The 20,747-nt window shown below is 33.4% G+C and overlaps 1 protein-coding gene across 8 annotated transcripts in view; it reads left to right on the top strand.

Moving 5' to 3' along the window:
* The window catches only part of NBEA (neurobeachin), a 660,252-nt gene that overhangs the window by 330,086 nt on the left and 309,419 nt on the right, over positions 1-20,747 (top strand). For all 8 annotated transcript variants that reach the window (XM_079137358.1, XM_079137357.1, XM_079137359.1 and 5 more), the window contains one exon: positions 16,381-16,445. In XM_079137358.1, coding sequence (XP_078993484.1) covers positions 16,381-16,445 — 65 coding nt within the window. The remainder of the gene's footprint in view (positions 1-16,380; positions 16,446-20,747) is intronic.

Below are 20,747 nucleotides of genomic sequence, written 5' to 3'. Positions count from 1 at the left end.
AAACATAAAGATTATACATTTTAATGAAGTACCTTGTAATGTTTCAATACATGTATATGTTAAAATGAAGTTAAACATATTTCCTCAAATTTTAATAATTTGCCTATGGTGGACACTTTCAAAACCCTTTCTTCTAGATTTTTCAAATGTACAGTATGTTGTTATTATCTGTAATCTCCCTACTGTTCAATAACACACCAAAGCTTCTTTCTTCTAACTATACCTTATTACCTATTGATCAACCTCTCTTCATTGCTCCCTCCCTGCTACTCTCACTACCCTTTGGGTAACCAGCATTCCATTCTCAACCTCCATGCGATCATTTTTTTTTTTTTTAGATTCCACATATGAGTAAGATAAACGTCATAGTGTGATGTGAATTTCTACTGTGCTTGGTTAATTTCACCATTTCCATTCATGTCGTGACAAATGACAGGATTTCATTATTATTATTATATTATTATGTTTTATTGTTCAGGAGTAATGATTATTAGTCATTTAATTCATTGCCTATCAAATTATTTCTATATGTGAATGTAAAATTCATTTTCTTGGTATTAATACAAGCTAAAATTGATATTACAACTTAGTGTACAAATAGCTTTTCTGCTGATTCATACTCTAGACTATTGTCCAATGGAAGTAAAATGTAGACCACATACAATTATTAGGTTTTTTTTTAAATTAGGTTTTTAATAGTTAAATTAAATAAGATTAAAAAGATACAGGAGGGCTGGGGATATAGCTCAGTTGGTAGAGTGCTTGCCTCACATGTAGAAGGCCCTGGGTTCAATCCCCAGCACCACAAAAAAAAAAAAAAAAGAAAAAACACAGAAGAGACTGATTTCAACAGCATATTTTACTTAGTATGTCAATTGAATACATAATCAACATAAAGTTCCCTTTTATTTTATACTATCTTCAAAACCCTCAGATCACTTCTCATTTCAAATCAGATTTCAAATGCTGTAATAGCCTTGTATGAAATATTGGTCAACAGAACTCTGCCCTTTATATATGGATATCTGTGTTTTTCTTTTAAAAATTGAATGAGTCCAAAATTAGAACAAGTTATTCTAGAAGCCCAGTATTCAGTAAATCATCAAAGATCAGCCAATTATGTGTCAGAGTTCCCTGTACTGGGTTAAAAAGTATAATACTTAAGGTTCTCTACAACTCTTAGGATTTTAAGCAATTATTCCTAAATAAATATGAATACTAGTACATAATTCTGTTTCATACCAGTGAAGTTCAACATTCAAGTTTATATACTGTATGATTTTATTTTTGTTCTAAAGTGTAATATGTAACAGAGCCATGGAGTGATGTATTATTTTCCTAAAGCATGATTTGAGATTCTGTGTCCTCTAAGTCTGAGAATATGTAAGCCCTGCAGACAGCAGAGCATCAGTGATTCATTTGTAGCATGGTTGTTCCCTAGTCATTCTTCAAAACAGGGCTGTTTTCATAATACTCTGTTTGCTCTGGGATACGGCCTAACCCCACGTGGTAGTCACAAAATATGATTATGTACAAAGATCTCAAAATACATATTGAGAAATGTTGTGTCTTTTTATCTTTAGATTTTTTGTGAACATTTTTGAAAGGTCAAATATATAGAGCTCTTACCAATTCCCATCACTTCTGTGTCATATTTGCCTACCTTATATAAGCCTTGATGCTGATGATATAATTTCCTTTATATTTATATTCTATACTTTTTCTGAATTGTAACACTTTGAAGATCATTTTTCTCGCACATGTATTTTTATTTCTAAAATAATATGACAAAGGCCATCATCAAAAATGACACTAACAGCACAATATAACTTAAGACAAAATAGTAGTACATCAGTCAGGATGCAAATACATAAGAACTTTATAATTTATTTTTTATTTATCTGTTTATTTATGTGATATTGGGGATTGAATCCAGGAACTCACATCTGCTAGACAAGTGCTCTCTACCTCTGAGTTATATTCCCTGTTTTTTGATTTTAGATAGACTCTTGCTAAATTTTCCAGGCTGGCCCCTTGAACTTGCTGTCCTCCTGCCTCAGCCTCCAGAGTAACTGGGATTACAGGCAAGCCTCACCGCACCTGACTCACATAAGAGTTTTTATATATTTATTTTCATTTTTATTTTCTTATTTTGTGGTACCGGAGATTGAACTCAGGGCTTGGTGCACGCTAGGCAAATGCTCTACCGCTGACCTACATTGCCTGTCCATACATAATAACTTTTAATTAAAGTAATTTTTTAACAATTGTAAAACATTTTTTGACTGCTAAATAACAGAAATTAGAAGAATGCTGTCGTGATTATTTTATCGACTACCAACCAGAATAGGATTTTTATTTATTGTTTTTCTTTTTAAAGTTCTTATTCTGTCAAACTGAATTTCAAAAACTGAAACTCTTTAAAACCACATTATTAAATCTTAACCTATGTATTTGAGTATGACAAATACCAATGTTTTAAAATGTATGTTTGCTTTTAATTTCTAATTTAAATTATTTTAATTTAAAAAGTCACAAATCTTGAAAGTTTGTAAAAACTTACAGCTTTAGTGTTCTTTCTATGCAAATAGATCTTAAAATCTGAAACATTCCACCTATTTTCTTATTTAATAAAATTATCATTTCTAGGCTGGGGATATATCTCAGTGATAGAACTCAAGTTTATATACTCAAACAATCCCCAGCAATTGGAAAAAAAAAAAAAAAACTTTCCTTGATTTAATTTCTAATATGTAATAAGTAGCAGGTTTTCTCACCAAGGAGTAAGTACCCTCAACAACACAGATTCTAGCTTATAAATGTTGCTACTTTATTAATAGTTGTAGATGATGTTCTTTAGATCAAAAGCATTGTGAAAAAAGTAACACATCTGTGAATTTTATCATTATTCCCTAAGCAATACAGTATGACAGCTATTTATTTATGTAGCATTTATATTATTGTAGTTTAGCAATCTAGAGATATAATAGGAGGATATACCCACTTTGTATTACATACAAATACAGTATCACTTCATATAGGAACCTGAATATCTACAGATTTTAATGTTTGTGGGAGATCCTAAAACCAAACTCCCATTGATACTGAGGGATGCTAGTGTGTATTCGCTGTATGTATTAGTAGTTATAGAAGATACTCTCTTTAAAAACATAATCCTGTAAAACAGGCTATGTTTTTCTTTATTAAAAGCCCAAATATATATGTTATCAATATACATATATATATCAATAAGAAGTTTTATAATACTGTGTGTTGAATTTATGAACAGTTTAGTAATCTGCTAAAATTCTGAGAAACCTCCTTATGTTTTTATTCATGTTACATTGTTTTCCTTTAGTAATCAATAAATATATTTCCATATTGCTTGGTAGTATTTCCATGATTGGCCAGTAATTTCATACCAGTAATTTTGTTTTAACTGTTCATTGATTATTCATTTCCTGTATATAATTTTTCTTATTCTATTTTCTGCATAGTCTTTTTGTGTGAATCCTTGTACTTATTAACTTCACTCTAAATGCACAGATTTATGAGCATGTCAGTTATAATGAACATTCACTTTGGAAATTTAAAGGACCACTCCTACTCTTTAGTGAGAGTTAATGATAAGTATAAATTGAGGGTATAGAAAATATAAAATAAATTCTAATGTTCCAGAAGACTTAAAATTTCAATTTATCCTCCCAGATTTTCCCTTGTAACATTTTCTATATTTTCAAAAACTTGAAGATATATTGAGTTTCTAAAGACATTAAGTTGGTTTATTTAATTGCATACAAAGAAGAACAAATGAGAATTGTGCATTGACCTGACACAGATGAAGAGAAACTGATGGGAAAAAAAAAAATTCATTCTTGGTCTGAGATTTCTGGTAGGTAATCTAACTACCATAAAGTGATTGTGAAGAGAACATAGGGATTTCATTGTCATCCTTCTGGAACTTATTTGTCTTCAAAGTGTTTAGTTTCAAAGGGTCCTTAACATTAGATCCAGTTCCCTGAAAAGTCCTTCATTTTAAGAAAGTTTTATGCATTCATGTAGAAAAGTTTTAAAAATGTGACATAACAGATTTGGCTCTTCTCTGCAGGATTCAAACCTTAAGTTTAATGTGTTCCCATACACAGATAGAAATTTGATGGCTAAGGTTAGATTGTTCATTTTCTTCAGTAGCTGTGTGTGTGTGTGTGTGTGTGTGTGTGTACGCGCGCGCGCACGCACGCATGTGTACATGCGTGTGTTCTCTCGGGGGACAAAAGAACTTTCTAGAATGATTTTTTTAAGATTAAGATTTCATCACACCCTTTTCCCCATCATTGCTTTTCCTTGTTTAAATGATGGGAAATTATTATCATCCCTTTACATGTATTCTTGCATATACATTAACCTTGTTTTAAGCAATTCCTCTAAATCCATATGTCAGGGAATAAAGTCTTCTTCCCTGGTTCACCTGTGTCCTGTTTTATAACTCTCCACATATTTTGTGCCTCAGCAACCATAATAAAGAGTCAACTTCTATTCTTTGCTGTGTATTTTTTTTTTCAAAAAAGTTTTGTGTTTTTCCCATTTTACTATTTTATCTAATAATTATTTTGAAACTTCTGGAATCAGTCACATAGTAATTTACATTTAAGAAATAGTTTCTGAAGTGACAGAGCAATGTGTATTAGTGATCATAATCATTGTGTTTCCTAATTTATTATATTTTTTTGCACATTATAAGGTATTTTGGATCTTATAAAAAAGACCATTTATGAGAGTGGATTTCTTTAAGGGACCCTAGGAATGGCCATAAAGATGTGGATACTCCATTAATCACCATATGAATTATAATGTAATTAGGATGCAATATGGTACTATTTTACAAATGATTAGAAAGTATAAATAATCGAACAATTTGAAGAAAAATATACATGTCATTTCTTTTTTTTTTTTTTATTTTGTCAATTTTTTGTATTGTTTCTTTTGTTTCAATTTCATTGATTTCAGCTCTGAGTTTAACTATTTCCTGTCTTCTACTACTTTTGGTGCTGTTCTTCTTTTTCTAGGGCTTTGAGCTGTAGTGTTAAGTCATTTATTTGTTGAGTTTTACTTCTTTTATTAAATGCGCTCCATGAAATAAATTTCCCTCTAAGTACTGCTTTCATAGTGTCCCAGAGATTTTGATATGATGTTTCTTTGTTCTCATTTACCTCTAAGAATTTTTTAATTTCCTTCCTAATATCTTCTGTTATCCATTCATCATATAATAGCATATTGTTTAATCTCCAGATGTTGGAATAGTTTCTGTGTTTTACTCTTTCATTTATTTCTAACTTCAATCCATTATGATCTGATAGAATACATGGTAGTGTCTCTATCTTCTTGTATTTGCTAACGTTAGCTTTGTGGCATAATACATGGTCTATTTTAGAGAAGGATCCATGTGCTGCTGAGAAGAAAGTGTAAAAGAAAGAAGAAAGTGTATTCGCTCTTGGTTGGATGGTATATTCTATAAATGTCCGTTAAGTCTAAATTATTGATTGTGTTATTGAGATCTATGGTTTCTTTGTTCAATTTTTGTCTGGAAGATCTGTCCAGTGGTGAGAGAGGCGTGTTAAAATCACCTAGTATTATTGTGTTATGGTCTATTTGGTTTCTGAAATTGAGAAGGATTTTTTTGACATACATGGATGAGCCACTGTTTGGGGCATAGATGTTTATGATTGTTATATCTTGCTGATTTATACTTCCCTTAAGCAGTATGAAATGTCCTTCTTTATCCCTTCTGACTAACTTTGGCTTGAAGTCCACATTATCGGAAATGAGGATGGATACTCCAGCTTTTTTGCTGAGTCCATGTGCATGGTATGTTTTTCCCCATCCTTTCACCTTTAGTCTATGGGTATCTTTTTCTATGAGGTGAGTCTCTTGCAGGCAACATATTGTTGGATCTTTCTTTTTAATCCAGTCTGCCAGTCTATGTCTTTTGATTGATGAATTCAGGCCATTAACATTCAGGGTTATTATAGAGAAATGATTGGTTTCCCGGTCATTTGGTTCATTTTTAAAATTTTGTTTATTTATTTGTTTGACACAACTTGTTTCCTCCTTTATTTGACAATTCCTTTAGGATAATTCCTCCCTTTGCTGATTTGCTTCTTTGTTTTTCATCTCTTCCTCATGGAATATTTTGCTGAGAATGTTCTGTAGTGCTGGCTTTCTTTTTGTAAATTCTTTTAGCTTTTGTTTATCATGGAAGGATTTTATTTCATCGTCAAATTTGAAGGTAAGTTTTGCTGGGTATAAGATTCTTGGTTGGCATCCATTTTCTTTCAGGGCTTGAAAAATGTTGTTCCAGGCCCTTCTAGCTTTTAGGGTCTGGATTGAAAAATCTGCTGATATCCGTATTGGTTTCCCCCTGAATGTAATTTGGTTCTTTTCTCTCACAGCCTTTAAAATTCTGTCTTTATTTAGTATGTTAGGTATTTTCATTATAATGTGCCTTGATGTGGGTCTGTTGTAATTCTGTGTATTTGGAGTCCTATAAGCCTCTTGAACTTGATTTTCCATTTCATTCTTCATATTTGGGAAATTTTCTGATATTATTTCATTGAATAAATTGTTCATTCCTTTGGCTTGTTTCTCTAGGCCTTCCTCAATCCCAATAATTCTTAAATTTGGCCTTTTCATGATATCCCATAGTTCTTGTAGATTCTGTTCATGATTTCTTACCATCTTCTCTGTTTGTTCAACTTTGTTTTCAAGGTTAAATATTTTGTCTTCAATGTCTGAGGTTCTGTCTTCCAGGTGTTCTATCCTATTGGATATGCTTTCTATGGAGTTCTTAATTTGGTTTATTGTTTCCTTCATGTCAAGGATTTCTGTTTGGTTTTTTTTCAATATCTCTAACTCTTTATTGAAATGATCTTTTGCTTCCTGTATTTGCTCTTTTAACTGTCGATTGGTGCGATCATTCAATGCTTGCATTTGTTCTTTCATCTCATCGTTTGCTTCTCTGATCATTTTAATTATGTACATTCTGAACTCCTTTTCTGTCATTTCTTCTGCCATGCTGTCATTGGATTTTATTGATGTAACATCTAGATTTGTTTGTAGCATTTTCTTTCCTTGTTTTCTCATATTGTTCAGGTATCAGTGGACCACTGAGATATTGCAGATTTCCTCTATTGACTTACAATGTCCCTGAAGATTTCTATATATATCCCCCCTTAGCCTTCAGTAGGCTGAAGTCTTGGAGGAAGTTGATAGTGCGGTGCTCCACAAGGAAGCTGCCTCTCTAGGAGTGGTGTCCTTCAGGTGGGGTATAATCCCTGCTAGTGGGCAGAGGTGCCTCCACTTGTTGACCAATGGCCATCCAAAGGGGACCTAGGCTGCGGGCTGAGGCAAGGCCTGTTTGGGCCTGAGTCTCTGGTTTTACCGCCTTTGTGGGGAAACCTCACCCGGCAGGGAAGACTCACCCGGTGGGGAGGTCTCGCTGGTCAGTTCCCTCCTAGAGGTTCCCCTCAATTTACAGCTACCGCCTGGGCTGGGCTGCCTTCCTCTGCAAAGTTCCCAGGGGCTACATGTCATTTCTTAACAACTGAATTGTCATGTGCTTGCAAATTAGGTATGTTAAGGCTTGGATATATGTAATTTTTTTTGAAGAGAAACTGACCTTGTGATGATCTTCAGCACTGACTTCACACTAAAGGCATCTGGGAATTTCAAAACAGTTCAGCATCTGGACCTGCCCTGAGAGACTACTTTGATATTTTTGGTGTTTTTTTTTTTTTTTTTTTTTTTCCACAAATTCCTGGTTGATTTTTTTGTTCAGCCAACATTGAGATCTACAGATTTAAATGATACCATAGATTTTGGAGGACTAAATTCAGCTCAACTACAAAAATACATTGATCACATATGGTATATGCCAGATATGTGCTATTTAATAGGTACAAAAAATGAAAAGATCCTCTGTTAAGGAGTTTGTGATTTACCGAGGAAATATATGTGTAAATAATTAACTACAAAGTATAAATGATTCTATTTCAGAAGCAATGTTCTATGATTAATAGAAGTAATATTGGACTGAGGATATATAACTCAATGATAGAGTATGTGCTTAGCATGTGTGAGGACCCTATGTTCTGTTCCCCAACACCACAAAAAATAAAAAAGTGGTATTAAACGATTAACAAATAATGGTCAAGCTTCACCTCAATCCCTATTTTCAAAGTTTTTTGTTTTTGTAAGAAACAGGTATCATTCTGCTTCTCAAGCTGGCCTTGAACTTCTTGGCTCAAGTGATCCTCTTGCCTCAGCCTGCCTTGTAGTTGGGACTGCAGGCATGTGCCACCACACTTGGACTTGTTTTCAAGGTTTTAAAATGTGATTTCAATGGCATTCTTTAAGATAATACAATAAATTCTTGTTACGTTATCATGCTTTTGCATAAGAGTGTGGTCTGAAAATTCATCTATAGTTTGGGACAACCAAAGAGTGAGATAACCATGTTATACTTTTAGGATACTTTTTCCTTCCCATTCTATTTTTCCCCTTAAACTTACACATATGTGATTATCAGAAGTTATTAAACAGGCTTTTAAAATCGCATTCAATCCTGACATTTTCTGAGATGACTACATGCTCTATTTTATGAGAAATATTTTATTGTCCTTTTTATCTTTCTCATTTAGTATCTTTAAGTTGAGGGGCTGGGGTCGTGGCTCTGAGGTAGAGCACTTGCCTGGCATGTGTGAGGCCCTGGGTTCGGTCCTTAGCACCACGTATGACTAAATAAAATAAATTAAAGAAAAAGAATTAGATTGAATAGATTTTTTTTTTTTTAGAAGTAGTTGAATGAGACATGGGTTCTCTTCATTGCCTTAAGAGATATTTTTGTTTAAAATTCACCAGTATAGTGAAAACTGACAAAAAATGTCTTATGCTATTTTAAATACCAGAAAATAGCTGGTGAAACTTATGTTTAAAATTTATGTTTTGGGCCTATTTTTACAGCTTAAGCCATTAATTCTCCAGTTTTTTCTTACTGAGACAACAGCTAAGCCAAAGTAAGAAGGAATTATTAGGGTCACTCAAACTGTAAGATATGCCACCCTGAATAAGCACAATTTTTTAAATACTCACACTTTAAAATTCATATTTTACTATATTATTCTGATGTTACTTAAAATTTTGAGGTCCCCCCACCAAACTCAGACTTCAAGGAGATGAATATATACCTGCTGGGATTTAGTGTATCACCTACCTGAGAATTAAATATCTTGTATCCAAATTTTAAAACCAAAAACATTAAATTCCCTTTCTTCAGAGAGGTAGTAACATTTGTGACCTTACAGATTGTTAATAGTAGTTTATATAGTTAACAGACATTGACTTGATAAATTGAAATTATGTAAATTGGGAATTATACTTGATGAGTAATTTTGAAAACGTTCAGACACTGAGTTATACTCTTAGAATTATGTGAAATTTACTTTGATCATTAATTCAGATCAAGACCTGCAAAACTGTCCTTGTACTCACAGCCTATCACATGAATGTGTAACCTAGAAATGTGTGATAGAGAAAAAATACTCATGTTTGGCAAGCAGCTAATAGAACCTAGGAGAAAAGGGCACAACAGAATATACCATTCCTTAAAATTTATAAATAAGAATGTTTTTATATTTTCCATTAATGTCACTAAAATTCTTGAAAGTGAATTCTTGTAGCCTTAGTGCTGCAGTGTAGTTACACACTGTGAAAATTATGTTGATTTCCTGTGGCATTGTTATCAGCCAAGATAAATAAAACATGAATTTTCCTTTAAAGATTCACTACTTAAACTCTAGTCATACAATGTACACAAAAAGTGTGTAAAGAATAAACTGAGGTTGCAGAGATATAATATAAGTATATAACTGTCTATTCTTAAACTCCCATGTTAGAAATAGTGGTCATTCAACTTATGTTCCTTTAAAACCCTGTGTCTAAGGACAGGAGTGCAGGCATGATCATCTCTGATATGAACATCCTAAGAGGTTTCATTACTTATCACCTGGCCCCATATCTCTGCTAATAATGAGTATAAGCTGTATATTAATTTCTGCTTACCAACAAGTTACTAATTAATATTTGTTGAATATAGAGTTTTCTTATTCTGTAGCACGTGCTAAAAATTAAAACTACACCAACATTTGAGATCACATATCTCTCCAGTTCAAAATACCAAGACAAATAAGATCCAGGAATTTACAGTTTTCTAGAAAAGAGTACAGTAAAGTCTATAACGTTTTCACTTGGGTCTAGATTCCTTCATGAGTACTAACCAAACAACGTATGAACAAATAACGGAAAACTTCATCTACATGTATTTCTAATTCTTTTCTCTAAAGAAATAACTGCCCCTGTCCCTTTTCAGTACACCCATTCTCTTGTACCTTCTTCAAGATTTCCATATCAGTTTATCTGTAATAACTGATGTCTCTTTGTCTCTTTCCTTCCTAGAGTCTACTGCATATTTAAGTCACTTCATTTCAGGAAATTTGATCATTTCTTTCTCTCAACCTCCTGTCCCATTCTTTCCTTTGGTTTCATCACCAAATCTGCGCCATTACTTTTCTTCCTTAAAAAAAAAAAAAAAAAACTCTTCTTTTGGAATTGCCTTTTTGCTTTTGGCTAGTTCATTGTTTTCTGCATGCCTATATTTAAAGTTTCATCACCAAATTTTGGCAATTGTACACCTCAGTTACTGCATTCTCTTCCTCAGTTCATTTCATTTACAAGCCCAGTTCAGGCCACCTTTCATCCACAGCATTCCATCCACCAACCCAGAGACTGCTATGTTATTGTCATCATCCCTGACCATCCTGACAGGTGGAGAAATTGACAGTGTGTAACAATATACAAACAAATGGAGTGATGGATATCTAATGCTTATATTTAAAAAGTCTGGAAATAATGGGGAAGAAAATGAGAAAGTATCACAGTCTAACACTCACAAAAAGATTCAGGAAGATTCTCTCAGGCAAGAAGACTTCTGCCAGCCACTCTTATGTGGACTTCTCTTTGGAAGGAAACTTGGGAGGGGGAGTAGTGCTAGAATGTCAGGCATTTTGGGAAAGCCACTGAACTCAAATACTAAACCTATCAATAGCTTTACATTGTCATCAGACAAATTCAGGAGTTATGTTGCCTGCCAGTTGACAAATTATGGAAGGAAAAAAAAAAGCATCACAATGATCTTTTTAATTTTTTTTTATTTTTAAATTGACAAAAGAATTCTACGTATTTACTACATAACACATGATGTTTTGAATTACACATACATTATGGAATGATTAAATGTAGCTAATATAGTCAGCACCTGCCATCATTTTTGTGGTGAAATACTTTATTGGCATTTTTTAAGAATACAACATATTAAAAAGGAATACAATATATTATTAAGTTATTATATTATTATAGTCATCATGCTGTACAATAGATTGCATGAACTTTCCCTCTTATCTAACTGGAATTTTTATCTTTTAACCAAATCTCTCCAGTTCTCCTCACACCCCACTGTGTTTTTCCCACTAGAGTTGTATCACAATTTTAAAGGGCATAAATGTTCTTTGTGAATATCATTTATAACTTCACTATTACTTTTCTTCCTTAAAAAAACTCTTCTCTTGGAAATTGCCTTTTTGCTTTTGGTTAGTTCATTGTTTTCTGCATACCTATACTTAAAGTTTCCCGACCTTTTCAATAGAACTAAAAATCTACTCTAAATACAGTGCACTTAAAATATTCTCTGAGCCTCTGCTCAACTTTCATCTTGATACTTCCATTGACCCTTGTTGGGAGAATTACTATTGCCTCTCTCCTGAGAGAGAGTCAGTCCAGTGTTTCTTAGATCTCTGTCTACCTCTTTCTGACTTTTTCCCTTTTAGTAACAGCTAGACGTGGTCACATATGTTTGATTCTCTCACTTCTTGTGAGTTCTGGGTAGGTTAGAACTGCCCTGCTCCAGGGAGTTTGGGCTTGGTAACGCTACTTTGTGGACCCCGATATGCTGGCCAGAGTGATATGTACTACTTATGTGCAGAAGCTGCAAGTGTCCGTGCATGATTAAAACCATGCTTTTTCTTCATATTGGTTGCCAGCAATGTTCCAGACAGTGGCTTCATTGCCATTCTGGCCCCTAGAATGAGATTAATGATGATAAAGAACATAACACAGGTAATGTACATAAAACCTGAATATAAAATTAACCTTTTTTTTTTAAGCCCCTGAGATGTGAAGGGTGTCACAATATAATATTGTCTATTCTATTTGATATACACACTTATTTTGCAGAGCATTCCTCAAGTAAGTTCATGAAAGAAAGTGGATGAAGAAAACATTTTTATTTGTTTCTGAAAAAGTGATCATTGCGTGGATCAGTGCGTGGGAGGTGTATTAGTTTTCTCTGCTGCATAAAGCACCCCCGAACGAGGCAGCTTAGAGCAGCACTCACGCAGCATGTCCCCCAGGGTCCGCATTTCAGGAGTCCAGGGTTGCTCGGGTGCTCAGTGTCTCCTCAGGCAGAGCCACAGGCAGCTAGGGGCCTGGCTGTGGGCAGGAGACCTCAGTGCTTTGCTGGCCTGAGAAGTCATCTCAGGTCCTCCTCACATGGGCCTCTCTTCAGGGCTGCGTGAGTGGCCTCATGACACAGCAGCCAGCTTCCCACAGAGCAAGTGAACCAAGAGAGAAGAAAGTCGGAAGCCACAACGTCTTTTTCAACTTTTTCCTGGAGGAAACATACATCAGTTCTGCTGTGCTTTTCGTGGACCAGTCCCCCCCACCCCCCCAAAAAAAGTGATCATTCTATCTATAATTTTGATAGTTTAGCCCCATATACTTTCTGAGTATTATGCTCTTCATAATTCTGAAGGCATTGCTTTCTTCTGCCTGTTTTGCTATTGGGAATTCTAGTGTCTGATTCCTGATTATTTGTATAAACTTTCTTTTTTTCCTGTTAACCTCTTTTTTTAACCCCGAGAGCCTATCATTTTATGGTGAAAAAAGTATGTCATATATTTAATTTCTGGAAAAGAAATGGAATTTCTCTGATAAATTTCCTATCTTCTATATATCTTATTTACTCTTAAACCAAAATTCCTACTCAGTGGGTGCTAGCCATTCAAAGGAAGAACCTTCGGTTTCTAATTTCCTTATCCATTGCTGTCTTTTAATTGCATCTCAGTGTCCTTTTGTTCTGTTTCCTGGGAGATATTTTCATCTTTTTTTCCCAAGGCTTTTTTTTTTTTAATATATCTTCATATATCTGAAACTTGGTTAATGCAAACATTTCTGTTTTTTTATTGTTTCTCATTTTCCTCTTCTCCCCACACCTACCATCAGTATCTTTTTACTATCGTTTTGGTCTGTATCTTTCATGTCAGTTTGCCAACAGAACTCCAGGTAATGACTTTGAAAGTAATATTTCTGATTAAAGCGTCCTTTATCTTTTTGTTTTTCTGAGCTACTGTATATATATAGACTGTTTTCTTTTGAATAATGCAATATATCCCGCTTCTGTTCTTAAATTTTGATAGTTATTTTACTGTTTCTTTCAAATGCTTTTTTTAGTATCGTAAAATTGTGGATGCTGCCAAGACTCAGCCTAGATCTTTTGATCCTCTTAGTGTTTATTCTTCTTAGGAGACTTTCCCCTTATGCCATGCATGAATTAATATTTATATATAAATAATTTCAGGTCCCACATTCCTTTTTGATATATCAGCATCCCTCTATATCCAACAAATGTTAACTGAAGACAACATTGTTTATGATTTTCCCCAAAAGTGTATCCTTCTTAAGTATTTTCATAATAATATACCATTTTCCTACTCAAACACACTGAAAACTTAATAAACTTACTTGATTCTGCTCTTGTACTCCAGCCCTAAATCTAAATTCTTATCTAGTCCTGGCATCCCTTTGCAATGTCTCTTATTTTCCATTTCCCTATTCAAAGTACTATCTCGCACTCCTGTTTTTTCCTTTCTGGAAAGTCTTGTAAAATAAACTACTACTCTTTCCTCTTGCACAAAAATTAAAAAAAAAAAAATTCTGCTCTAAAACACAAATTTATTTAAAAAGTCTTATAATTATATACTTTATTGACTCTTTTATCCTTTAATGACCATATCTTAGCTCAGACTTATTTCTGCTGTTCTCATATCAAAAGTTGTAAATTTGCATCTCATTGGCTATATGTAGATTGCAGATATATTTAGTTTGATCTCAACAGAGTTTTAAAAATATTTTGCTCTGTTTTTAGACTGCTGTTATTAGGAGTGCATTGGAACAATGGGATATGTACTCTGTGAAATGTCATTGAAACTTTTATTCCTTGTAGCAGGTTATGCAGATAGAAGATCCATAGTGTTATAATAATATCATATAAAAAGCCAAGTCTATAAGAATCGATTCTTCATAGTGGCATGGTTCTTCTTACATAGAATCAGTTTTCTCTGTAAGTTAATAACACAGTAAATGTCAAGTACTCCTGAGAAATCTGCAAATTTTGTAGGCTCTTGGCTGGCAACAAAGATAGTATATATTGTGGTAATATCTAAGAGCATGATAATCTGTCATTATGTTATAATTTGGAAAAGGAGCCCCCTTCGGTTGTTATCGATAGCAATGTCTAGAAAGTTTAAATAAATTCTGTTAAATGGAATAGCAGTATTGTTATTTGGGCACTTTGTAATTAGATGTTTATGGTAGCTAGAACCCAGTGATCATGAACTGTCTCCAGGCTTCCATATCTCTTTTCCCAAGTTGTTGATTCTCTCTCCTTGAGAAATGTAGATTCCTGATTTGTTCCTTCTATAGTTCTTCACACATTTCATTAGAGCAGACAATATTTGTGCATTCAGATTTGTACTTTGGGGTGCCACATTTATTCAGCATATGTGCAAACACTTAAAAAGGAATGTGATCAGGAGTAAAATGAAGGGTTGACAAACAGATTAATTTTTTTTAAATTCATTTTTATTGTAAACAAATGGAATACATCTTGTTTCTCTGTACATGAAGCAGAAGCATACCATTTGTGTAATCATACATTTACCTAGGATAATAGTTTTTGCTTCATTCTGTTATTATTTTTTTCTCCCCCCCACCCCTCCCACCCCTCTTATCCTTCTATACTGTCCCTCCTTCCTCCATTCTCACCAGATTAATTTTTGTAAAGCTAAATTTATGACAGGGCAACTGTGGCCAGAACATTTAGTAAATGGAGAGAGAACTCCAACATATCTTTTTGGGGCAAGCAATTGAACCTGTAGCAATGGATATATTTGCATGTATTTTGAAAGTCATCAAATTCATATTTAATGAGAGTACATTTTACTGTTTAAAAATCATACCAAAAGAAAGAAAGAAAATAAACAGTGGGAGTAGAGGAATCTATGGGTGAGTGAAGTAATAGGGACTTATATATATATATATATATGTGTGTGTGTGTTATTAGGGATATTATATATATGTGTGTATGTATTGAGTAGTTAGAGGAGTATTTATTTGTACAAAGGATATAAATTGTAATCAAAAAGCACTACTTATCAGCTATGTTTTATAAACTTGAAATTATTTGAACAAATGAATAAGCAAAATAGATGTTTAAATTATATCATTTGCCATAGAAAGTGTAAAAAATGAGCAATATGCTTCCCTAATCTAAAACATTATGTAGTAATCTTTTATGTTTCTAATGATGACTTTGACCCTGTGAAACTGCCAGATTCATAAATGTATTCTAAATTAGCATAGAGAGAATGCAATACATTTAATTTTAGTTTTAATATGAAGTGTATATTTTGATTTCAAGTTCTAAAATAATTTATGACTTTCTTCTATGTAAGTTTCAATCATTTAGAACATATGTATAACTAAAATATTTCATTCCAACCTAAATGTAGAGTTTATATTTCTAATTTTTGTTTTTATAATTTTAAAGGGAAACCTCTATAATTAAAGACTGAAGTTTTCTATCTTGAAAATTTCTAGTCCTGTGTAGTCACATTAGGTCACTTCTGGTCATTTGGACTGTATTGGAAGGATACTTTGTGCTGAGACCCCTCTCTGTACCTGCAATCTCACTTTCCTTCTCTGCATCAAGCCTGAATTTTTCTGGGAACTTAGAAATACCATTTAAACTATGTACCACAAGGCTAAATTTTAGAATTTGTTTTCTTACAAAATTACATTTGTTAAAATCTTGTAAAGATAATCAGAAACAATATAATGTGAAAGTATTAATAACATCAATAGTATCTTTAAACTAGATGATACTTTCACTTACACGTTCATTTTTCTTACATTTGTTTTGGTTTCTCCTTTTAGGAATGGCAGAATTCTATTCAGAAGAATGCAGGACTTGCATTTATTGAACTCATCAATGAAGGAAGGTAATTAATTTTACAATTTTTTGGACAACTAGTCAGTTTTCAGTTTATTCCACTGGGCAACTCCTCTTTCTTACCATCTGTTCCAAAACTATGTGAGAAAATATCTTTTTAGTTAAACAGCTTATTACACCGGTGCTTAAACTTTACGTTAACAAGGTTTAAAATGTTAAACATATTTATTTTTGGATAAAAAGGCATATATGAAATAAAGAGATGAACTTTGTAAGGTTTCTGTGAGATCTGAGCCATATCTTACTGAGTAGTAAAGTTGTTTTACACAGATCAAGTGAATTCAATCTGCAGGCCCATCTGCCACCCCATCTGTTTTCAGAGCTATGCTCAGTGTTCATCCCTCAGTCTCTTATCATTTTATGTGACGCAGTTTTATCTGAGCATATCATGCATGCAGCACCCAGTGGAAAATGTGAAGATATTAAATGTAAAAAGTATAGGTCTTGGTTAGGAATTGATACCTACCATCATTAAGTGATGCTGTATGTAATTATGTTTGAAACCATTGCTGTATTTATTGCTTTGTATTTAGTAGTTTTCACTATGATGTTTGCAATACTTTATGGTAAGTAGACATGGTAAGACAGATGTAGTTGTCACCCTGGGCACCATGCATGGTTTCTGTCACCCCAAGACCTGCATCCTTTACAACTTGAATATCTTGTATGATATGTACACTCTATGCAAAGTAATTACTGAGAATTTGGTAAAACCTATTCATTTCTTATGTGGAACTAGACTTAATTGTACTGATAAGGGAATGAAATTTGTTATATGTAAAACATCTTTTTCTTCAAGGAGGGTGTCATGAAATATATTCCTTGAAAAATCGTTTATGTATGGCACAGAAACCCAATTTTAAAATGTCACTAAATATTATTCATTTTTCTTCCAACATGGTCCTATATTCTGAGAAATTGCCTCCATTTTTATAATAACTCAACTATTGTATATTCCTCAACTTGATACTTAATGACAAAATCATCTTTGTCACAATAATACAGGTCTAAAAGTTAAAATAAATTTTACACTTATCACAATATAAAAGATGCAGGAAAAACTTTTATAATAAAAATAGTATTATTCACAATACCACTCACTATTTCTCATGAAATCTCTTGATAAGAATTGATAATAATTACTATCTATTTTCAGACAATAAGAAGATAGAAAAAAATTCCCCAAAGCTCATCATTGTTATGTCAGTTTTAGAAATAACTCTGAATTCACATACATATATGCTAATTTGCCATTATTTTATTTTATTTGTGAGTGAAAGAAAAAAATTATCTTACCATCGTTAACTTGTCTAAGAGTTAAGAGAATCAAACCTCCAGTACTTAAATTAAAATAAAATTACCGACTAGAAAAAGAGGTGGTAGAAAATTTGCTGCTATCAGAGGTATTATGCTTCTGATACAGTTTTATTGTTCAGTGGTAGTGTTTGGGGTTTGTTTTATATTAGGAAAGGAGTTATAAGTGGAGAAAATAGATATAAAGTTTATTTTAAATTTATAACTTAAAAATGCTCACCATAATGTTCTTCGTATCATCCTAACTTATGTTCCATGGCATTGTTTTATATGTTTTTGTTTAACTGGTGAACAAAGACTCATGGACAGTTGCAAAAAAGTAAATCCTCTTTTGCAACCCAGAACTCATTGTTCGGTATGAGTTTTGATACACATAAGAAGGAATATTTTGATCCCTTAAGATACACAGGAAAGTTCCAGGTCTGAAGAATTGGAGGAAATCTTGGTACACTGCTATAGTTTTAGAATTCTCATATTGACATGGTACTTCAAAATGACTCTTTTTCTTTTTTAAGAACGCTTTATCTTGAGAAGAGGGATATCTGAAGTTGAAGATACTGAAATGTTTCATAAATCTATACTACACTTGAGTGTGATCACTTAGGAGTGAATATAATTTTAATTCATTCATGTTCAGAGATGGTATCAAAAAGTGAGAAGGAGCAGATCCATCTACTCTCAAAATGACTTTGAAGTAAATTGCTTGAAAAAAGCAGATCCCGAAGATTCTAAATGAGGAATTTTGTAATTGTTACCAGTATATACGTAGTTCAGGTAGAAATAAAAGAAGCCTAAATTAAAACACTGTGGCAGGGCTCTCCTGAATATATTGTAATTTAGACTTTAAAGGACATAAGGTGACCTTGATAGGCAGTGGAAGGAATCAAAACATGGTATATTCCTTCAGTAAAATTGTGTTGCCTTTAAATAAATAAATAAATGTGTGTTTTCATTTTTCATAGCAACTGTTCCTTGAGAAGATTAAAATAAGATTTTTGAGAATAAAAGTTCATACACAAATAGCTATAAATTTTTCAAGTTCAAATCATATATTCATGAGAAAATATCTACTCAGCACCCACTATATGTCAAATACTGTTTATAAGAGACAAGTACAAAAGTGATAAGACAGGCATAATTCTGAGTTTGAGGGGAAAACAAACATTAGACAAACACATTAAATAATACAAGCATGCTGTGATAAAGATGATACAGGTGTTGGTGTAAATAGTAGGGCCGCTGACCTAGTCTGGATGGTGGATGGAGGGTAGAGTTAAAGGTTTAAGGGTTTTAAAAAACTGTGCAACCAAAATGGAATGCCATCATAGATAAGTCCTAGAACATGATTAGGAGATAGCCAGTTGGGAAAAAACAAATAAAACAGAGAAATAAAATTCTAAGCAGAGGAAATGGTATAGTGCAAAGGCCTGAAGGCAAAAGATTTCAAAGTATGTTACTGCAAATGTATTTTATGTCAACCAGTATCTATTTAAGTGCATGTTGTACACTGGACACATGGAGACAAGAGTAATACCTTCAGGGAAAGGGTCATTGGCAAAGGTCATGCCATGAAAGCATTTGTAAACTGTGCAAAGAGTGCTAGGGAGTAATTGAAAAGGTTAGGCATAGCCTGCAGTTTGGTGAATGGATTTTGGGGATCCATGACTATGTGAGGTTTAAGTCATTCTGTGATAGTGTCATGGACCAATAGTAACTATAAGGATCAAAAACATGAATGAATTTGAAGCATTTTTTGGAAATTAAAATCCTTAAGGCTTCTGATTAAAGAAAGAAAAGAAAAAATCAAGGATAACTTAATTTCTGGCTTTTGAAGCTAGTTATCTTATAATATAAATATAGTTCACTTAGCTAGAACATGACAAGAGGAGAACCCTGAGTGGGGTTGGAGGTGTTTTCACTTTGTGGTACATTATACTTGTAGCACCTGTGAAATGTCTAATTACAGAGGTTATTTAAATAGACACCATAGCAGCTGGATCTTGAGCTGTCCAAAAAGAGAGCTAGAATGGAGTTTTTGATTTAGGAGATTCCAGCTTGTGCTTGTTAAGTTATGATGAAAATAGATATGATGCTCAGGGAGAGTGAGTAAAATGAGTAGAAAACATAGGGTCAAGCATTCGCTGCTGTGTCTGCTGCTAACTCTTTCCCATCTACATGTGTTTGGCTATTCCTGTATTACAGGAATCACCTCCAATAACACCCTCTCACAGAGGCTCCCCGGCAGTCTTCTTGAACCACTGTGGCATGACTTAGTTTTAATGGTTTAATAACATTATCTCAAATTATCTCCTTTGTTTACTTGTTTACATCTGTCTCCCCTACTTAAATGTATTTTCTTAAGAACTTGCACCTTATTCACTGTTTTATTTGCTACTACACTTTTGGAGTCTGAAGTAGTACCTAGTATCTAGCTAGCAATCACAAATATTTACTGAAGGATTAAGGAAAATGATGATTTAGTAGAATTAAAAAGACCACTGGTTTCAATGATGGAGAGTAATTGTGATTCCATCTATACTTATACTGGTGGGTACCTATGTGTTATTGATACTGAGTATGGACCCAAGCTGTACTCTACTAGAGCTTACAGTCTAGTGGGGCAGCTGTGTTCTACTGTGTAGTTAAGGGTATAATTTTAATAGAGGGTGCTATGGGATCCCATAACTAAGGGAGGTATTTTTTGAGAAAGCAGTGGTTTACCTAGAGTAAGGGGGACAGAAGCTAGGTCATGTGATTTGAGGATTGAGTGGGAGATATGATAAAGGAGGCAGTGAGACATAACATACAGATGGCGCATATTTCTTCTATAAAGAAATATGCCAAGAAAGAGAAAGATACTGTGGTTGCTGGAGGTAAATATAGTTTAATTTGGGGGGAATAGTTTATTTTTTATAAGGAAGGATTTGAGTATATTTAAATGTTGATGGAAAGAAACTAATATGGTGGAAGGGGAAGA

Source organism: Sciurus vulgaris (genome assembly GCF_902686455.1).
Source record: "Sciurus vulgaris genome assembly, chromosome: 4".
NCBI lineage: Eukaryota > Metazoa > Chordata > Mammalia > Rodentia > Sciuridae > Sciurus > Sciurus vulgaris.
The sequence above is the reverse complement of the archived record's forward strand: the minus strand, read 5'-3'. Positions and strand labels throughout refer to the sequence as shown.